Source organism: Dryas octopetala, chromosome 3, assembly GCF_963921425.1.
Source record: "Dryas octopetala chromosome 3, drDryOcto1.1, whole genome shotgun sequence".
In the NCBI taxonomy this organism is placed as follows: domain Eukaryota; kingdom Viridiplantae; phylum Streptophyta; class Magnoliopsida; order Rosales; family Rosaceae; genus Dryas; species Dryas octopetala.
In genome coordinates, this window is record NC_141368.1 from 27497758 (window position 1) to 27518788 (window position 21031).

The following is a 21031-nucleotide window of genomic DNA, read 5'->3' on the forward strand; positions in this document are numbered from 1 at the left end:
ATGGAGACAAGAAACAGATTTGTGTACGCCAAGTTTTGTATAACATACAGTTTTCTTATGAGCCTTATTGGCATTGGCAATGTTTCGGCTCTTTCGATCACTGTGACCGAGTTGGAATGCGTCTCGGAGCAAGTTCTACATGAGGGAGACACCATCTCTGGAAACTTTGTTGCCATTGACCATGACATCTTCTGGAGCTCCGATCATCCCGGTATCGAGTTCACCGTGAGCTCCTTTTAGCACTTTCTATCATTTTTATAGGTGTTTGATTAAATTCCACTGGGAATTCACATACGTTTATTTTGGGAGAATCCCACTGTTTATTTCTTTAGTTTCATATTGAAAAAAATGGTTATGAAAATGTGAATTCCAGAAATATCTCTTGGCGGACAATTTTAATATGTTACATTATCAAATTGTAAATCATAATTGTTGGTAAGACAACGTAACATATATCATACTTGAAAGCCGATATGCCTAAATTCACATTTTGATAACATAACATGTTAAGAAATTGATACTTCTACCAAATCATAATGTTTCTATTTGAGAAAATAACTAATTTGTGTGCCCAAAAATCCAATGTATAGTCTAAATTGCCCCTGAAAGCCGGAGTGTAACTTTTGTATGTGTTTTATTATGCAGGCAACATCTCCATCAGGTGACACAATGTTTTCTTTGAAAGGAACGTCAGGGGACAAGTTTGAGTTCAAGGCACCGCAAAAAGGAATCTACAAGTTTTGTTTTCGAAATCCGATTGCAACTCCGGAAACTGTATCATTCTACATTCATGTTGGCCATATTCCAAATGAGCATGACTTGGCCAAAGACGGTTAGTTCAACATTGCATTGTACCTGCTAGCAAATTATATGTATATATATATGTATATATGCTGTACTATGAATTTTTTTTCTGTATAATACAACGAGGCCTTCTTTTTTTCAACTTTTGGTGCAGAACATATGGACCCTCTTCATATTAAGATTGCTGAGTTGCGAGAGGCATTGGAAGCTATCACAACAGAGCAAAAGTACCTTAAAGCACGTGATGCCAGACATCGATACAGTAAGTCTCTCATTTGCGAGCTCTCTTATATACACGTGAGCGACTGACAGCCATTGAACACTCACATCTTGGGAATTAGATTTATGGGAAATTAAATACTTGCTTTACTACACCTTAATTAATTTAGTAAGTACTCTTGCTTTTTGTCCTTGCAGCAAATGTTAGCACCAGAAAACGTGTTATCTACTTGACACTTGCAGAGTACATAGTTTTTGCCGGTGCAAGTGCTCTTCAAGTGGTATACATCCGCAATCTATTCAGCCAGTCGGTGGGTTATAACAGAGTTTAAACTTCCATTTTCCTCTCTCTTCTTATAAATTCATAATGTGACTATCTTTTCTCTCTTTTGTACGTTTTTGTTTCTCATTGTAAATTTGCGGGGGTAGAAATATTTAGTTCAATAAGGCAACAATGCTAGCACATTTCAAACACTTCATTCATATTCTTCTTTCTATGTTTTATTCTTGTTTAGCATCTCCCTTTTTCACCATAATTCACATACCAGCAGATCGACTTCAGATATAGAGAAGAACTAATTGTGTGAAACCGTTCATGTCACGAGGCGGAGGCAGTGCTAGCTGCAGAACAGCTCAGTTAAAAAGATGACATATATATGTCAAATGAAAGATTAACATAAAATTTGGACATGCATTATCGTTCTACCACTCAATACTGCCACGTTGCAAGTAAGAACAGCTCCACACAAATTGTTGATCTTGTCATATGCAACATAAATGGGTAAACTTGTAACATTGGAGTCCAACCAATTAACACTAGTACGTACTACACAGGACACAAAGAAAATGCCACAATCGCAACCCTTTTGGATGTGGCCATGCTGGGTCTATAATATCTTATATCATAATAAATATAAGTCCTTCTCTGAGAACTCGGCACCTATTTTAATTTTTCGCAAAAAATTTTAAAATTAAAACTTAATATGTAACCTCCACAAACTTCATCATATACCTTAGGAGGGTATAGGACGAAACCGTTGAGGTATTCCCACAAAAATCGGTGAAGGAAACGATACCGAACACTTGTTGCAACGCTCGCATGTTATAAACAAATTATTTTCGAGCACTTGCCACCATTCCCAAATGCTTGGCATTGGATATCCGTGAAAAAAAAAAAAACAAACAAACTAATGCATCCGCCCTAGAGAAAATATGATAATATATATATATGTACTAATTACTATGCAGGCCTACGTACTGGAGATTTATAAAAAATTCATATATGGTTTATAAAAAATTCATAAGATTTTTTATGAATTTTTCTTAGACTGACAACCAACAATTAAAATATTAAGACCGGTAGTGATTTATGGTTTTTAATCAAGTCATTTATTTTTCTTTTGGCTTTATTATGAATTAAAATAATTTTCTTATAAATTGAAAGAACTTTATTATGAATTAAAAAAAAATCTTATAAATTAAAAGACTTTATTATAAATTAAAATGATTTTCTTATAAATTTTAAAACACTCTAGTCTTCATCTAAAAATTATTTTTTTAAAAATCTCAGCCTAATTATCTCTTTTTTCAATTAGTATAAGCTATCAGGTGCTTTCTCAAGAAAAAGGAGCTTTTAACTACATTAAAAATAAGGCTCAATTACAAAATGCACCCACCAATTATAGGTGGTATTTCAGATTGGTCCATGAACAAAAAATTATTTCATATTAGTCTACTAACTAATAGAAAGCTACAAAATAGCACATCTATTATGAATTTCGTAAAAAATGATAGTTAAATGCTACTTTAGACAACGATGATGTGAATTTTTTGAATGATGTGGACACCAAATTTGTTCCACATATATTAATAATGTCATATTGATTAAAAAAATAAAAAATAAAAACTAACAAAACTTTTAAACCCTCTAAAAATATAATTAAATATGACATCATTAATTCATGTGGTTTAAATTTGGTGTCCACATCATTAAAAAATCTACGTCAACACTGTCTACACTGGTATTTAACGTCTTTATTAACGAAATTTGTAATGGATGTGGTAATTTGTAAATTTCTATTAGTTAGTGTACTAATATGAAATAATTTTTTATTCATGGACCAATCTGAAATACGCCCTATAATTGGTGGATATATTTGTAATTGAACCTAAAAATAACTACTTTGACTTTTAGTTAAGAAAAATTATGTACTTTTGACAAAAGTGCTACCAATTAAAGCGTTATTGAGCAAATCGCCTCCTACAACACAAATTCTAAAGATTTAGACACTATAAATAACATTTTTGAATACAACCTCACAAAATAATGTTTTTAAGAGAGGAGTGAGTCATGGTTGAAAATAGCCTGAGAACACTAATTAGTATGATAATACTTTGGCAAATTGAAATAGTCAAACCATTGTCCCTTCCTCTACCCTCTCCCACTCAATCACTCGTTCCCTCTCCAACAATATCACTTGATGTTGTTTACATTCTCAAGTGCTACCGAAGATGTATGAATGTTTGCCCAACTAAATTATATGGCACTGTTGTCCCTCGCAAACTTTGTGTTAGAATGTGTAAAATAAGTTGCAGATTTGATAATTAATGACCAATACCACTTACACTCCACCACCAATGTTTATAACTGTATATTGGCATGTGTAAAGTTATTGGATGAAAACGATCACGGACCAGGTACTAATCTTTTTTTTTTTAATTTTTTTTTTGTACGTACTCTTTGACACCAGTTCGATCATAAACATCATTGAACTAGAGAATTTCCATGTTTGCCCTCCAGTTAATAATTTTCATGTTTTGGTTACTCGATATTTCCGTCGATGCCGATATTTAAGGTCTAGCCTGCATTACTCATCTTGAATTAGAGAATTCTTATTCTATCATATATATTTCATCATATAGATCGAGATGATCATCTTTTATTTTATTTTTTATTTTTTTACTTCATTTGACATAATTTATACAAATGACTCCTTTCAGTCAGAGTATGTGGGTAAAGCCTTTATATTTAGCATGTTTTATATCATTTCATAATCTTTGGGGCATCTTAACTAAATGCAGATGCAATTTATAAAGAAGGCTTTGTGAAAACCTGCCACAAAAACTGCAAAGGGAATTAATGGTCATTTCCATCAAATGACAAAATGGAGTTCCCGTGGACCAAATTAAAAATGACGGCATGAGCAAAATAGTCGTTGCGGTCATGTTTTAAGTTTTTTTTTTTTTTTTTCATTTGGAGGAAGGGTATCAAACTTGTGTGTGAGGGGGCAAATTCTACGGCTCTTACAATTGAATTACCCCAACAGTTGCCAATTAATTTGGCCGGTTTTAAGTTACAATTTTATTATTATTATTTTCACTCAATTCCAATTTGTAATTTAATTAGCTATATACCCTGAATTTTATCTCTAGCTCCACTTTAATTGATTCCTAAATTTTTTTGTGTCAAATCGATTCACAAACTTTATATTTGTATCAAAATAGCTCTTACCGTTAGTTCAGTCAAGTGACATGAGGAGTTTTCATTGGTTTGCTACCTTTTATCGACGCTCTGTTCAGAATTTTAGTACAATTGTTCCGCCTATTATTGAGTGTTTGAATAAATGAAAATTCAATTAGGGCAACAAACAAGAGAAGAGTTTTGCTTTAATCATGCAAAGAGAAGATGGTGCACCGGTCCAATTTTAGAATTACCTAATTTTTAAAGTATTCGAAGTTGAATGTGATGCAAGTGGAATAAGAATATACTGGTGCATCTAGTTTTGTCCTAAGAGAGAAGGCCTGATAGCATTCTTTAGTGAAGAATTTAGTGAAGACCAACAAAATTCGAGTAGCTATGACCAAGAATTTTATGCAATATGTAGTTCAAGCCTTAAAGCCATGCGAGCATTAATTGGTTTATAAAGAATTTGTACTATACACAAATCACCAAGCTTTGAAGTTTATAACTAGCCAAATAAGTGTTGAGAAATTGCATATTTGATGAGCAACCTATTTGCAGAAATTCCTTATTCTAATTAAACATAAATATGGGACTTTGACTTGATTTGCTAATGTTTTAAGTAGGCGAGCACAATTATTGGTGACTTTGGCACGAGAATTTGTTGGGTTCAAGTTTCAAAAAGAGCTTTATAATATCTGGCAAGATTTTTCTACGGACTTTGTTTTGGGTTTAGCCCGTACACAAAGAAGAGTAGATTATGTTTTTGTAGTGGTTGACAGGTTTTCGAAAAATGCACGCTTTATTCCCTATAGGGAGACATCTGATGCATCTCACCTAGCAAGATTGTTTTTTCGAGAGGTAGTGAGGCTCCATGGGGTTCCATCATCAATTACTTGCAATCGAGATACCAAATTTCTCAGTCATTTTTTGATCACTCTGTGGAAGATGTATGACACAATTTTGCACCGCAATAGCACTGCTCATCCACAAACTGATAGCCAAATTGAAGTCACAAATCGAACTTTGGGAAATATGATTGGAAGCACATGTGGAGATATGCCAAAACAATTGGATTTCGTGTTACCACAAGTGGAATTTGCTTACAATAGTGCAGTGCATAGTGCTATAGGCAAGTCACCATATTCTATAGTTTATGATATTGTTCCAAAACATGTTGTGGACTTGGTGAAGCTTTCCGAATTTCCAGAGATATCGAGATTTGTTTTACTAACCAATCAAAATTACGTTGTTTCACTTCTTTCATGTCAGTTTGTATGTAAATAAAACTCTCTTTTTTTCTTACTTGTATGAACTCATTGTTAAAATAAAATACAAAAGACATGCTTAATATTAACAAAATGACGTATTTTAATTGATTATTATGAGATTAATACACAAGAGATTAGTAGATGATCCATGTCATTTTTTGACCTTATGCAAACTAAAGAGACTTTTATTTTCTTTTATTTTCTTTTTTTTTTTCTGTATTTGTATCTCAAATGTCTCTTCCACATAAATTTGTCTCCAAATCCACATTACCTCTTGGAAGTTGCAATGATTCAGCTCCCACAAACTCAGTTCCATCATTTAAGTCACCCCCTCCTGTCAACTCCTTCAAGGTTTCAATCAAAATCATCTATGTCAACTCCTTTAAGGTATAAGTTAAAACTAGGGGTGGGCACGGATTAATGCAAACCGACCTAGTTGGGTTGGTTTGGTTTAGTTTTTGAGCCTTAAAAAATGGAGGTCAGTTTACAAACAAACCAAACCAACTAGATCAATTCGGCCTGCGGTTTTATTTAAAAAAAAAAAAAAAAAAAAAAAAACGATGTAAACTGATGCTATAAAAAAATAATGGCATTTTAAGGACTTCAAGGATCAAACCTATAAACTCCACCATTGTTGTGCACCTTAACCCACTATACCACATTTGTTTTGTTATTTATATTAGCACATAAAATCTATTTATTGCATTCCAAAGTGAGTGCAAGGTAAAATGTGAATGAATCCCACATCGATGAGAATAGCTTTCCTTCATCCCTTTTGTGTCTATAAAAGCGGCTCTTATGTGCTTTCAAATCAACATATGAGCCTCTCTTTAGGTTCATTTAGACCATATTTTTTGCCTATAGCCAATTATTTGGGCTATTAGTCAATTGTTTATATTATAGTTAAAAAGTATTTTAAGCCATGTTTATTAATTTGAGTTTATTTTCAAACCGATTAACCCGACCAACCCAAACCAATTAAATTTGTTTAAGTCGGTTCAGTTTTTTTCATCCAATTGGTTTGGTATGGTTTATAAATTTTGTAAATCGAAAACATTGGTCAGATCTCAAACCCGAACCGTGTTCACCTCTCTTAAAATCATCTAGATTGTCAGATCCCAAACCCAAACCGTGTTCACCTCTCTTAAAATCATCTAAACTGTCAGATCCCAAACCCGAACCGTGTTCACCTCTCTTAAAATCATCGAGACTGTCAATACCACGTAGATGAAAAAGTAATAAAAATTATATTAAAAAGCTTAAAACAAATTAAAATTCAATTAAAAATAAAAAAGTAAAAGAAAAATCCTCCCTCTCCCCTTTTTTCTAGGGGTGGGCACAGGACGCGGGGGGGGGGGGGGGGACGGGACTAACCTCATCTCATTCCCATCATGCTTTGGGTTCAAGATCAGTACGGGACGGGGTGGGTGTTTTGGAGCCCTAGTACGGTCTCGTCTCGGACCAAACTAGTTCAGTATCGATTCAGTAGGAACCTGATCCCAAACGAAAAGAAGAAGACAAAGAGGTGGTTGGGTCGCTAAGAAGTTGGCCGACAGTGAGGTGGGTGATCGACTGGGCTGGACTGGGTCAGGCGCGAGCTGGAGGTGACTGGGTGGCGGCCTGGCTGGTGTTGGTCGAGAGAGAGAGAGAGAGAGAGAGAGAGAGAGAGAGAGAGAGAGAGAGAGAGAGAGAGAGAGAGAGGCAGAAAAAGGAAGAGAAGTGAAGGCTGAGATCTTGTCAATTGTCACGGGTTGGAGAGAGAAGGGAGAGAAAGTGAAGGCTGTGGACCTGGGTTGTCACGAGTTAGAGAGAAAGAGAGAGAGAGAGAGAGAAAGAGTTTTAAAATTTTAAACAATAAATAAATGATTGGAGAGAGAAAGAAAGTTTTAAATTCAAAATAATAAATAAAATATAATCCGGGACAGTACAGAACGAGATAGTTTTCAAACATCAGAACTGTTCTCATCCCATTTAGAAAACAGGATGGGACAAGATGAGAAAACAAAATTTCGAGATGGGATTAATCGAGATGAAATGAGTGTTTCGGTATTTCCGATATTACTGCCCACCCCTGCTTTTTTCTTGATTTCTGCTAGGGTGTTTGGTACATGTCACCAAGATTTTGAGAAAATGTCCAAGATATTGTCCATTATTACACAGTGCCACTGTCAAGTTATTGTCTTAACACCCAAACAGAAATCAAGATATTGTCCATTATTACAGACATGTATGTAAACTGATGTAATAATGGACAATATCTTGATTTCAATATGAAAATGTTTCACCAAGTATTACAATGACATCCATATATACTTCGTATCCCCACCACCATTACCATCCTTGGTCGTGGTCACTACCACCGGTACTTCCACCACACCCACACCTTAATATAATTATTGGACTATAAATAACTACACATCAATCCAATTTATCCAATTTTTTACATAATTTTATGTTATCACAACTCTTGTTTGATAATAATTCTCAACAAATGGACCCATAAAAATACAAGCTTTATGAGAACCATGTGTATTTGTATCTCAGTTTTCTCTTCCACAAACTAAAAATTAGGATGTTTTAAAGTTTAGGATAAAAGGGGGAAAAAAGAAAAGGTAGAACAGGTCGACAGGCTAGGGATGGGAATGTGAAAACCCCTTAACTATTTCCACAACCATAAGACCAGATTCCTACGAAAACAAAGCAAACTTCAAGCACCTAACCTATCTAATGTAAGAGCCTGAGAGAACAATGGATAAACATAAAATGATATCATACCAAACCTAAAATGGTCTGGCTGATCATTCATTAAATGAAATCTAAAATATATCATGACGAGATAGCTTAAGTCTCAAATCATATCCCAAGAAACAAGATACGAGTAGATATTAAATATTCTAGTAGCCATAAACAAGATCTCCAAACCTAGTAACCTCTGTGTCACTAGAACTCTGCATGCTTCAAATCCTGCAATGAGAAACAAGAGTAAGCATAAATTTCAAAAAAGCCAGTAAGTATCAATTATATCTCTCCAAGGACATACAATGATGACTTTATTACCATATAATCAAGAAATGGTCATTGCAGCATCAAATTTATAGATACAAGTACAAGCTAAAAGGAATACTTACAGATTTTGTTGAAGGCTACAATGTCACAGCTCTGGACATACTCATTAATCGGTTCAACTGTGAGATGTTCTTCAATAAGAGTGTCCACAGAGACCAGGTCATCAACAATTGTAAGCATAATTTGCAACTTCTTTATCCCATAACCAACAGCTGCAAGTTTTGCTGCAGCATCGACAAGATAATAACCAAATACAAAACATAAAGGCTGGTTTAAGATCAAGAGGAATAAAAATTACAAAAATACAACAGTAACATCCACATATTGCATTTATGCACACTCTTCTCTATTAACATAGTTAATGGGTTATCCAGCCGAATTAGATAAATTTCAGGAATGATGGTTTGCAATTTAATAAAACGCGGTGCTACAGACCAATTTTCTGACAACACTGACTAACCACATGGTGTGGCAGTTGATTAACCTTCTAATGTGGCAGTTGATGTGTAATGAAGTGCACATCAACAGCCTCATCAGGTGATCAGCTAATATGATTATAAAACGTGGTCTCTTTAGCATTTGAACTGCAAATAATCCTTAGAAGAATAAAGAACTTACATGCTCCCCAGTGCAAGCCTTCCATGTTAACACTTCGTACTGCCTCCTCAAGCTTTTTCATGTCAGTTTCATCATCCCATGGCTTCACATCCAACAGGACTGATGATTTTCCAGCTGATAATGGTAAACACACAAGAGTATAGTTTCTGTTAAAAAATTGCAAAAGGGAGCAACCTGAAAGTAATATATGAAACAGTAAAAAAAAAAACAAGAAGGAAACTCACACTCTTTCTTTTTCGCAGATTTCTTGACGGCAGCCGCACGTTCTTCGGCAGCCTTCTTCTCCTCTTCAGTCTCTTCACCAAAGAGATCCACATCATCATCATCGTCATCTTCAGCAGCTGAGGCCTGAAAATTGTATCATATTCTGAACATTGAGTATAACTATTTTATGCAATTTCTTAAAGCAGATAAAAGAACATTGTCCAAACTCAAAATTAAGGAAATGAAAATAAGCACTCAGTAAGAGAGAGGAAATACTTGCCTTTGAATCACCTACAGGAGGTGTAGCAACCGCTTCAGCTGTGATGGGAGCAGATCCCTCAACAGTGACACCACAACCATCTCCAGAAACACCACTACAACACAAAATATCATCAAATGAGTCACAGATAAAACACATATATACGAGTTTAGAAGAAATTCATAAGAATGTAATAATAAAAACAAAACAAACACAGAACCACTTACGAAATCCGAAGGAGTGCATCAATGTGCTTGTACCAACGAGACACATTCACGTATTCTGATGATGAGGGCTTTGAAAGAGCTGCAAGGACAGTGAGGTCATCCTTTGAAGCCTGATACCCAGTGATGTAACTGCGAGTAAGCAAGTACTCGTCCAGTTTCTTCAGACCAGCGGCCGAGTTGACGTCATAGAATGCTACTGCCATTGCTAGGTATGATTGTGGTTTTCCCTGCAACCCATATGACAACAAATTAAGTCTTTCATTCATGGATGAGTAACACACTCACTGTCAATGATAGGTACCAAAATCACCCAACTGATACATAATTAGGCATACCCCAACAGAGAAAATACTGTCAAACATTACATTATCTGAGAGATGATTACATTTTTATTCAACAGATAATTAAGAGCCTTTTAAGGTCTATTCTCAATAATTTTCTCCGAAACGTGCGGTTCCAGGGTGTAAAGTAACTAATTTAACCCATAAAAACGTAGTTTTGAAACCCAACACAATATCGAAGCAAAACAACACAACAATTTCAATTGACCGAGAAAACAAAATACCAAAGAGATTCATGAATCACAGGCTAAAGAACTCCGATTTGATAAAAATTGAGTGTATTGAACAATGGATCTGAGCTTACCTTAAGCACAACAGAGCAACACAGCGAAGAAGATGAAAAACAGAGAGAAAGGCTGAGAGATGTCTAGGGTTTTTAAGGATCTTAAAACTCTAGACAATGGGTTATACAGTCCGGTTCTATCCTGAGTAATCTAAAATGGGCCGGCCCAATACAAACACTTGTCAACCAACTATAGAGTAAGTAGACCACAAGGTCCACAATATGGGACGAAAGTACAGACGACGCCGTTTTAAGGAGTAGAGGGCTGCAGGTACAAACGTGAAACGACGTTCCTTGCCAGTAGAAAATCCTACCTTGGGCCTTGGCAATAGCGCTTCACCCACCTTCGTCAAGCTCAGAGTCCGAAAGAAGAAGAAGAAGAAGAAAACGAAGGAATGCCTAAGAGAACAACACACACGTACTCGAGCGAGGACGCAGCTCCAGATGGACCTGACTCTGACCTCTTCGTCTACTACTGCAAGCACTGTGGATCTCACCTCCTCATAACTGGTTCTCTCTCTCTCTCTCTCTCTCTCTATATATATTAAAAAGGGTTAAATACATTTTTGGTCCACGAACTTTGGGCGGTTTCTCAATTTGGTCCACCAATTTTAAAACGTGACAAAAATAACTCCGAATTATCCAATTTGTGTCAATTCAGGATTTTCCGTCCAAATATCTAACGGAAGCTGACGTGGCCGTTAAATGCTGACGTGGCGCATTGAATGTGCGCCACGTGTCACCTCTTTTATTTTATTTTCAGATTTTTTCTATTTTCCTATTTTTATAAACTTTAAAAATTAATTAAAAATAGCTCCGGACTCATAAAAATACATGGAAAATTCCTACAACCTCGTCTTAACTAGTCCAAATTTATTATGGGGCCAAATTACCAATTTGCTCTCTGAGAGTTTCTAAAAAATTTGAGAAGTCCAAATTTATTTTATAGAGGAAAATTTATTTTCCTCTAAGACCGAGAGGTCTTTTGGGTAGTAAGTGTTCACGAGAAAGGTAGTGTTAGTTTTTAGAAGACCAACGGTGTAAACCTCGTATTTTTTGAAGCTTGGGAGATTATTCTATAAATTTCCAAAGAGTCTAGAGTATTTTAATTTTTTAGAAATAAATTTGGACTTCCCAAATTTTCTAAAAACTCTCAGAGGGCAAATTGGTAATTTGGCCTCATAATAAATTAGTACTAGTCAAAGCGAGATCGTAGGAATTTTCCGTGTATTTTTATGAGTCCGGAGCTATTTTTAATTAATTTTTAAAGTTTATAAAAATAGGAAAATAGAAAAAATCTGAAAATAAAATAAAAGAGGTGACACGTGGCGCACATTCAGTGCGCCACGTCAGCGTTTAACGGCCACGTCAGCTTCCGTTAGATATTTGGATGGAAAATCCTGAATCGACACAAATTGGATAATTCGGGGTTATTTTTGTCACATTTCAAAATTGGTGGACCAAATTGAGAAACTGCTCAAAGTTCGTGGACCAAAAATGTATTTAACCCTATTAAAAATTACTTGGTTTATTTGAGCTAAAATTAATAAGCTTTAAAATAGTGCAATTCTCATTTGAGTTGTTATTGTGTTTTCATAATTATTGTTAATCGTTAAAGTAAGTTTTTTTGAATAATCTAGGGCATTACAATCTTTGCTATACTGAAGTGTGTCTGGTATAAGATACCCAGTTGCAGAAAATGCCCAAAAGGAAGACTGACAAAGCTTATGTGTTGGACAAGAAGAAACACCTTGCAAGGCTAAACATTGGTGAGGGTGGAAAAGTTGTATTGAAAAGGTACATTTTTTCATCTTTTATATATGATATATTGATGGTGCTAATAATAAGCAGTTTTTAAGAAGAAAAAAAAAATTGGGTTTTTACATTATGTTCTTGTCAATGCATTATGTTCTTCCATTAAGCTTGAATTTTGTGATTTTTTGTTTTCCACGTACAATTGTGAAATCTTGATCATTGTTATTATCCAGGGGTGAAGGGAAATTGGAGAAGCAGTTTCGTATGAACTGTGTGGGCTGTGGACTCTTTGTTTTTTATCGCTCAGAAGAAGATTTGGAAAGTGCTTCACTCATTTATGTTGTTGATGGTGCTCTAAGCACAGTTGCTGCTGAAACCAACCCACAGGTATAATAAAGTTTATGAAGGTTTTATGTCATCATGTGTAGATTTGATTGTTAAAAGTTGCCTCATATAGTCATATTTGATAAGGAATAGGATTCTTTCTTGTAAATAAAGGGAATTAGGAGTTTTATACCTCATTGTATCCTCCTTCTCATGCATCTTTTCGGTTGCTAAAAAAAGATTTTGTGTCAACTACTAACCAATTTGTCTCTGCATGAGCAAAGCAATTCAAACTTCCATCTGCCAAGTGATCAATATCTTTTAGTCATGAACGTTTATATCATAATTGGGTATTCTGATGTGTGACATAGGATGCTCCTGTTCCGCCCTGTATATCAAACCTAGAAGGAGGGCTCGTTCAAGTGGCTATAGAAGTGGAAGATCGTGCACAACGCTCAGCAATCACAAGTAAGAGAAATATTTTGTGCTTTTCTGTTATCTTATTTAACAAACATAGCCTTGTTATGTCAAATGGCAATCATAAGCCATTCCCGCTACTTTTGATTTTTTGGACTTCAATTTGCAATTACTAGTCCTTGCTGGCTTCTAAAGTTTGATGTCTATTATATTCAACTCATTACAAGGGCTGTCGACTTCGGCAGTTTTAATATGTAATACTTGCCAAAAGAAAGTCATTCCTGGAAATTTAAGTTTCTGAATATATTGTTTTTTTTTACTATAAATTCCTTGTCCAAACTTTTTTCTCTTATTCCAGGAGCGAATGCTGATGATGTTAAAGTTACATGTACTGTAGCTGTATATTGTTTCCTTGACTATAAATTCCATGTTCAAACTTTTTTCTCTTATGCCAGGAGTGAATGCTGATGATGTTAGAGTTACTGTAGCTGCACCTACAACTCGAGGAGAAGCAAACAATGAACTTTTGGAATTCATGGGCAAAGTAAGATTCTGCTTCATCTTGGGTTGTCAAACTTAAGCCCAATCTTTTTCGTTCGAAGTGTCAATCCAAACCTTAACACATTTGCTTTTTACACAGGTATTGGGTCTGAGACTAAGCCAGATGACTCTTCAGAGAGGATGGAACAACAAATCGAAACTCCTTGTGGTGAGTTCAATTTTACTCTCTCTCCTCTCATAGGTTTTGGTGGCTGCTTGGGTGTTAATGCTCATATTCTGTTTCAAATGTGCCTATGATATGGAGAACGATATCATTTTTTTAAAAAAAAATTTCAGAACATTGTATACACAATAATTTTGCTATCGGGCATGATTCATTGATTTACTACCTTGATAAACGAATATATCTACTCTGATAATTTAGGATAAAAATTAGACATAATCTTGCTTCCCTATCAAAGTAATTGGACTGATTAATAAGAGTAACTGCAATGCCCTTATCAAACCCCATTTGGGCAGCATCCAGATAGAAGCAATGTACACAGAATAGGACCCTGAATGTGTTTGAGTTTAGTTGCTGTAGGATATGTAGCATATGCCAATTTAACTAGAAACTGCTTAAACGGATCTTGCTAGGCTTTGCAAGGGTCTGTTAACAGTGTTTGTTTCAGGTGGAGGATTTGTCTGCTAGACAAGTATATGAGAAACTTCTGGAGGCTGTTCAACCTTGAGGCTGTACAAATCAAATGAGAGTTGTAATGAATAACAAGATCCAGTCAACTTGTGCATTTACACTGGACATTCAGGGATTCAAATTGTTCTTCTGTTAACTGTGGTTACTGTATGCAATGTGAAAATTCAGTTGTACAACCTGAGTCAATTCAATGATAATTACATTAGTTCTATCTGTAGTCTTGCCCTTGATATTAATCAGGTTTGGTCAATTGGACTACAGGAATAATTATGTGCATATTTTGTATTTGCATTAGAATCCACTGGGTTTCACCTCTATCTCTAATCTCTATTAAATGTGGTCTAAATAGTTATTATTGTTTTCAAATTTCAAGTAGGTATCAGGTATGCACTCGCAAACTTTTTGAACGGGGAGAGAAGGCAGGGAAAAATTAAGAAATCTTCTCCCGACTCTTGCTTAGTCTTAGTATCACAATGTGCAAGAAAACTACGTATGCTAGAGTGCAAATTTACCTTTTAAACTACTTTATGTAGGGACACATATGCTTTTGGATATCTTTCACAACGTACTAAATACAGTGTGCGTGTGAGAAGTCCATGCTCAAAAGAGTTTGTAATATGGTACTGAATACCTCAAATACATATATGCTGATTATATTTATGAGCAGCCGATGGTTTTGCATGAACCAGATGCAGTGTGCATGGAATTATGTTGAAGAAGCAAATGGGTTGTAGTACTCAACAGGTAAAAGTATAAGTGGGTGAGCCATGGGCAAAGACATGCCTGCTCCAACTTGCATATTAACCTTAGCCTCATTTCCATCTCCAACTTTCCAATCAAAGCATTGAACCATGGCAGCAACTGAAGCATTCAACAAGATGGTTGCCAAATTTGAACCAGGGCACCTTCTCCTTCCCGATCCAAAGGGAACATATTGAAAATTCTGTCCTTTGGCTTCATTCTGATTAAGACCCATATCATCTTTCTCTTTAGGGGAAACCAAAAACCTCTCTGGCCTAAACTCATTCGGATTGTCCCATAACTCTGGATCTCTCATTATTGCATACTGGTTGATTGCTACTGAAGTCTTTTCTGGTATATCAAACTCTTTTATTTTACAAGCTTCACGGCTTTCTCTTGTTGACAATGGCACTGGTGGGTGCAGTCTTAGTGTTTCTTTTATCACTGCCTGCAAATAAGGTAGATTTGCAACATCTGATTCCTCAACTAGTCTGCTACCAACAACTGATCTCATCTCCTCCCTGACCTTGTTGAATATGTCAGGATGGTTGACGAGCTCAGCTACTGCCCATTGCATGGCCTCTGCGGTGGTAGCGGTGCCTCCAATGAAAATATCCTAACATAATGGTAAAAATTCCCAATCAATTTGAGAGTCACCATGAGAAAAGCTTTGATATGAGTTTTTGTTATTTACTTATTGAAAGTAGATAGTTAACGACAAGCTTTCTAACTAGTTAAGCATGCAATTGACTGCATAACTGAAAAGGCATTCAAACAATTCTAGTCCAAATTGTAAGGTACATTTTCAAGCTTCATTTGGACTAAAATTAGAAGTCTTTGACGCCTTGTCAAGAATTTGAAATGGATTGAAGCATTTTTATTTGCAATAATATTAAAGTCACCCAAAACATTTTCCAAACCTAGATATAAATAAAATAAATAGCAAATTACAAATAAGTCAATAAATAATTTGCAAATTACAAAAAGGTCAATACATAATTTGCTATCCCATTTTAGTCAATAATCATGTGGGCCCCAGCCCATTACTGATTTTTTTTTTTTTAGTTTGCTTTATCCTTTTGCCCACATCCCATTGTTTTAATTTTGATAAAGTCAATAGGTGCGGGCCCCAGCCCATTGTCACATAGATGCTAAAATAGACATTGTCAACAGACACTGTCACACATATACTAAAACAAACACGGTCAATTTACTGAAACAAACATTATCTGATAGATATTGAAATAGACAATCACATATATACTGAAACAGATAAGGTCACACAGATACTGAAACAGATTTATAGTATCTATTTCAATGTATGTGTGACAGTATCTGTTTTAGTATATGTGTGGCATTATCAGTTTCAGTATCTGTGTGATAGTATTTGTTTAGGTTTTTACAGATACTGAAAATCAGTATCTGTTTAGGTTTTTATAGATACTGATTTTCAGGTCACACAATTATTGATTTCGAATCAGTAACTGTTACACAGTGTCTAATATGTTACATGTTGCTGCAAGTAAAAAAAAAAACTTACATGTTGCTGCAAGTAAAAAGAGGAGAAATAAAAAATAAATAAAAAATAAAAAAAGTTACACGTTGCTACAAATAAAAAAAGGAGAAAGGGGAAAAAAAAAAAAGTTACACGTTGTTGTAGGTAAAAAAGGAGAAAGGGAAAAAAAAAATTGTTTTTTTTTGGTAAAAGGGGAAAATAAAAAAATAAAAAAAATAAAAAAATAAAAAAATAAAAAAATTGTTGTTGACCTTTATTTTGGACATATGTCAGCTTATGGTTAGTTGTTGACCTTTTTTTTTTTTTTTTTCAAAATTAGGATGTATTGCTGACATCATCGATGGGTAAGCATTGATTGACCTTTTTGTAATTTATTAAAATTTTCATACGTTAATTCGTGATGTAAGTGGCAGTTAGAGCTAGGTAAAAATACCGAAAAATACCGATACCGAACCGATTTTATACCGAAAAATACCGATATCGAAAATACCGATGAATTCGGTAACGGTATTGGTTTACAAAACCCGGTACCGACGGTATACCGATACCGATCTTATATTGAAAAAGTATAATTAAAATAATTCATTTTTATACATTTCTATACTATACTGGTATACCCTAAATATAAAATACTTAGTATTACCTTTCTATATAATTTATAATTTTATATAATACATTTCTAATTTTCTATAATTTATATCAATATGATATAATATTAGTAATTTAATATATTGTATAATATGATATAATATAGTAAAATATGGTATAATATGATATAATATATTAATATCAATATGAACTGTGGAGTTATGGACTATTATGATTTATGTAATTACCTCAATCATAAATGTATAATATGGTATAATATATTATTATTAGTATATGGTATTAGTCATTTAGCCTAACGGTCCTATTAGGTATATGACCTATACCATATACCTTAAGGTTTAGAAGATGATATAAATTAAAAAACATGTAAACTATTAAGTTATTGAGTATATACTATAAATTATAAAAAACATATGTAATAAAAATATAAAACTCCAAACCCCAAAGTCCAAACCCCAATTGAAATTTGAAACCCCAAAATCCAAACCCTAAACGAAACCCCAAAATACCTTATTTATTCATATACAAAATAAAACTTTATTTTTATTATTTTTTATTTTCCTTTCCCCCTAACCCACGTGCCCCCCCCCCTTTCTTCTTTCTTTCTTTTCTTTTTCTTCTTCTCTCTCCTCCGGCCCACCCGTGTCTCTTCTTTTCTTTTCTTCTTTTCTTTTCTCTTCTCTTCTCTTCTCTTTTTTTCCCTTTCTTTTTCTGTCTGTGTGCGACCACAACCTTTCTTTCTTTTCTTTTTCTTCTTCTCTCTCCTCCTACCCGTGTCTTTTCTTTTCTTTTCTTTTCTTCTCTTCTCTTCTCTTCTTTTCCCCTTCTTTTTCTTTCTGTGTGCGACCATAGCCCCAACCACAATCAATTCATCATCAGTTCATCACCATCACCATCAGCCCCAGCCCCTTCTCCTTCTCTGTCGCACCCTCTCCCTCTCTCCCTCTCTCCCTCTCTCCCTCTCTCTGTCTTATCTCTCCCCCTTATCTGTGATTTTTTTTATTTTGGTGTTGTAGTCGGACCGCCGCTCGCCGACCGATACCGCCACTCTCCGACCGATGCCGAAGTTATCGGTTACCGACCCATATCGGTCGGAATTCGGTATGGGTGTTTCGGTACAATAACCGTACCGAACCCACCCCTAGTGGCAGTGGTTGTAATTTGTAGTTTTTGTTATGTCATTTTTTATAAATGCATAATTTTATTTATTACAAATAGCCAAATAGGTCAATAGTGACTATTTTGAAATTTAAGAAAATGTTCATTGACCTATTTGTAATTTTGAAATATTTTATTAATTTATTTGTAATTTAGCCCTAAAATAAACATATGAGTATATGACACATCATCATGTATAGCTAGGATTTGTTTTTATGTTTTTAGCATAGAGTGCCTCCACTCTCGTCAAGAACTCTATAATGGCAGACGATTATGAGATTAATTAATGTGGAATATGAGAGAACGTTTAAACACTGTATCAAGAGCGTGTGAACACTCTCTCACATGATGCAACCTGCACTAGAGATTAGAGAATGCCTCTTACTCTTATTCTTTCATTAGAGTTTAAAAATTCTTCTTCCTTGGATAGGTAATTGATGACTGTAAATTAACCACGGTGCTACAAAAGTTGTGGTTAGAGATGAAAAGGAAAAAGATCGAAATCACTTACAAGCAAGAAAGCCTTGACATGAGTTCTGGTAATCTTGACCTCAGCTTGATCATCTTGATATGCCTTCAATAGTATATCCATTAAATCCATATCTTCTCTGTCCCAACCCTCTCTCTCTGCTCTCTCTTCATGCTGCTTCAGCATCCCCTCTAAAAGTCTATCATACCCCATGGTCACATCCACCAGCTGCTTCCCATAAACCCAGAAACCCACCCTCTTTAGTGGGCCCAACACATCCCCAAAACAAACCTTTGCAGCCAATTCAAATGATTCTTTCACCAACACTCTGATTTTCTCAGCCTCTTCACCATTCTCTGAACAACTTGTGCTCATAGCCATCCTGCATAAAAAATGCTTATTAAAATTGATAGTAACAGAATTTTTATAACATTAACTAAAAAAGTATCTGAAAAATTCGAGGATATTAAAGTTTTAGACCATGCCTGCATATGCTATTGTTTGTGAGCCTCATCAATTCTGCACCCACATCAACCACCTCTTTCCTCATACCGCTCTCCAACATCTTCCTCAAAAACCTTGCAACTTCTCCATGTCGAATGGAGCGTGATCGCTCAATTTGCTTGGGTGAGAGCAGTTCTGTCATGCAAAGCTTCTTCATGAACCTCCAATAATCACCATATGGGGTGGAAAAGAATCCCAAGTTTCCGTACGGCAAGTCATCGGCAAAGGCAAACGAGGGACGAGAAGCGAAAGCTAGATCATGGGTTTTGAAGATCTCGGCGGCCATGGAGGCTGATGAGACCACGAGCATCCGAGAAGCGCCGAAGCGGACGAGAAGGAGAGGGCCATACTTGGTGGAGAGGGTGTGTAAGGATTGGGATAAGGATGAGCTGAGGAGGTGAAGGTGACCGATGACTGGCAGGGCCGGTGGGCTCGGAGGGAGGCGGAGAGTGGTGGTTTGCTTGCTTGGTTTGTTCAACAAGGATTTGATGAAGATGGTGGAGATAAAGCAGAGCAGGCAGCAGAGGAAGTAGTATTGGAAATCACTCAAATTGATGCTCATGGCTTATCACAAGTAAATGTTTAGGCCCTTTGGGTGAGTTCACTTGTAGTAGTAGTATATAGGGAGAAAGGGTTGCTTCTCAGGTCTGACGTCAAAGTTTTGAAGATAGATAATATTATGGCTTATTAGCACATTTGGCCCATGACGGTTAGGTTTTTTCTCACTTTGACCCCTCACATTTATTTGTCTCATATTACCCCTTGAACTTTTATGTCGTTTTCCACGTTACCCGATTCCGTCAACTCCGTCAACACCGACATTAGAAATGTTGACGTGGAAAGGTAATTTTGTTATTTCAACCGTAAAATATATTTGAAATAATAAAACTTTAAATTAAAATAATCTTTAAAAAATAAAATCTTTAAAATTCAATTAAATTAAAAAAAACCAAACCAAACCAAACTCTTCCCTCTCCACCCACTACGCAGGCCGGCCATCCTCTTTTCCCACCCACTGCACATGCCGACAACTCTCATTAAGCACTTAACTGATAAATAGTCATTTTTCAAATTAGATTTTAGTTCGGATATACATTTGGAATATTTTTTTGTTCATAGACCTGATTGAAATGACCTATATAGTTGAGTGTACATATTGAACTCATCCCTATTATTAATTTAACTTCCCTGCTGTTTAGTGGTTGTTATATCTGTGTGTCCTTCCATGTGATAGAGTTAATTATATTAACATTAACATTTTTCTGCTTTAATTGGTTAAACTAATGTGGTTTAACAATGTAATTTCATTAACATTTCTCTGCTTTAAATGGATTGAATTTCAACAGAACCCAATGAGGATATTATTTTGGCAGCAAGGTTGGGGTTATGGGCGGCTTTAGACTTTTAGACCAGGTGGTCAAGCCCGCCAATGTTGCCCGACATTCATTCAAGATTGATGTCAAATTTCATTTAAGCCAAATAAGCTTAGGCACTTGGACCAATTGTGAGCAATTTTCTTTGTCACTTTTATTTCTAGCTTAACAAGAGGTAATGGAGAGAATGATGACTAGTGAAGCATTTAAAAGATCCG

The 21031-nt window shown here is 35.4% G+C and overlaps 4 protein-coding genes across 6 annotated transcripts; 2 read left to right on the forward strand and 2 right to left on the reverse strand.

Moving 5' to 3' along the window:
• Positions 1 to 1355, forward strand: LOC147292195 (transmembrane emp24 domain-containing protein p24beta3-like). Its single transcript, XM_086238311.1, has 4 exons — positions 1 to 225; positions 646 to 832; positions 959 to 1066; positions 1222 to 1355. Exons 1-4 carry the CDS (start codon positions 1 to 3, stop codon positions 1353 to 1355), a joined length of 654 nt encoding a protein of 217 aa, XP_086094437.1.
• A 7152-nt stretch (positions 1356 to 8507) lies between these two features.
• On the reverse strand, positions 8508 to 10913 carry LOC147292196 (elongation factor 1-delta-like). Its single transcript, XM_086234701.1, has 7 exons — positions 10774 to 10913; positions 10129 to 10355; positions 9923 to 10016; positions 9663 to 9786; positions 9439 to 9552; positions 8883 to 9044; positions 8508 to 8718 (listed from the first exon to the last, which is right to left on the reverse strand). Coding segments are annotated over exons 2-7 (699 nt in total). The 5' UTR covers positions 10332 to 10355; positions 10774 to 10913; the 3' UTR covers positions 8508 to 8716.
• A 100-nt stretch (positions 10914 to 11013) lies between these two features.
• On the forward strand, positions 11014 to 14654 carry LOC147292197 (UPF0235 protein At5g63440). Of its 3 annotated transcripts, none has more exons than XM_086234703.1 (7): positions 11014 to 11262; positions 12435 to 12549; positions 12741 to 12894; positions 13203 to 13299; positions 13704 to 13792; positions 13889 to 13957; positions 14396 to 14654. In XM_086234703.1, exons 1-7 carry the CDS (start codon positions 11148 to 11150, stop codon positions 14438 to 14440), a joined length of 684 nt encoding a protein of 227 aa, XP_086090829.1. In that variant the 5' UTR covers positions 11014 to 11147; the 3' UTR covers positions 14441 to 14654. The 3 variants fall into 3 exon arrangements, with proteins under 3 accessions (XP_086090829.1, XP_086090828.1, XP_086090830.1); XM_086234702.1 differs by having other exon boundaries at positions 14421 to 14654; XM_086234704.1 differs by having other exon boundaries at positions 11130 to 11262; positions 12443 to 12549; positions 14421 to 14654.
• A 297-nt stretch (positions 14655 to 14951) lies between these two features.
• Positions 14952 to 20052, reverse strand: LOC147292198 (cytochrome P450 705A22-like). Its single transcript, XM_086234700.1, has 3 exons — positions 19422 to 20052; positions 18979 to 19318; positions 14952 to 15800 (listed from the first exon to the last, which is right to left on the reverse strand). Exons 1-3 carry the CDS (start codon positions 20000 to 20002, stop codon positions 15150 to 15152), a joined length of 1572 nt encoding a protein of 523 aa, XP_086090826.1. The 5' UTR covers positions 20003 to 20052; the 3' UTR covers positions 14952 to 15149.
• Positions 20053 to 21031: the final 979 nt, after the last annotated feature.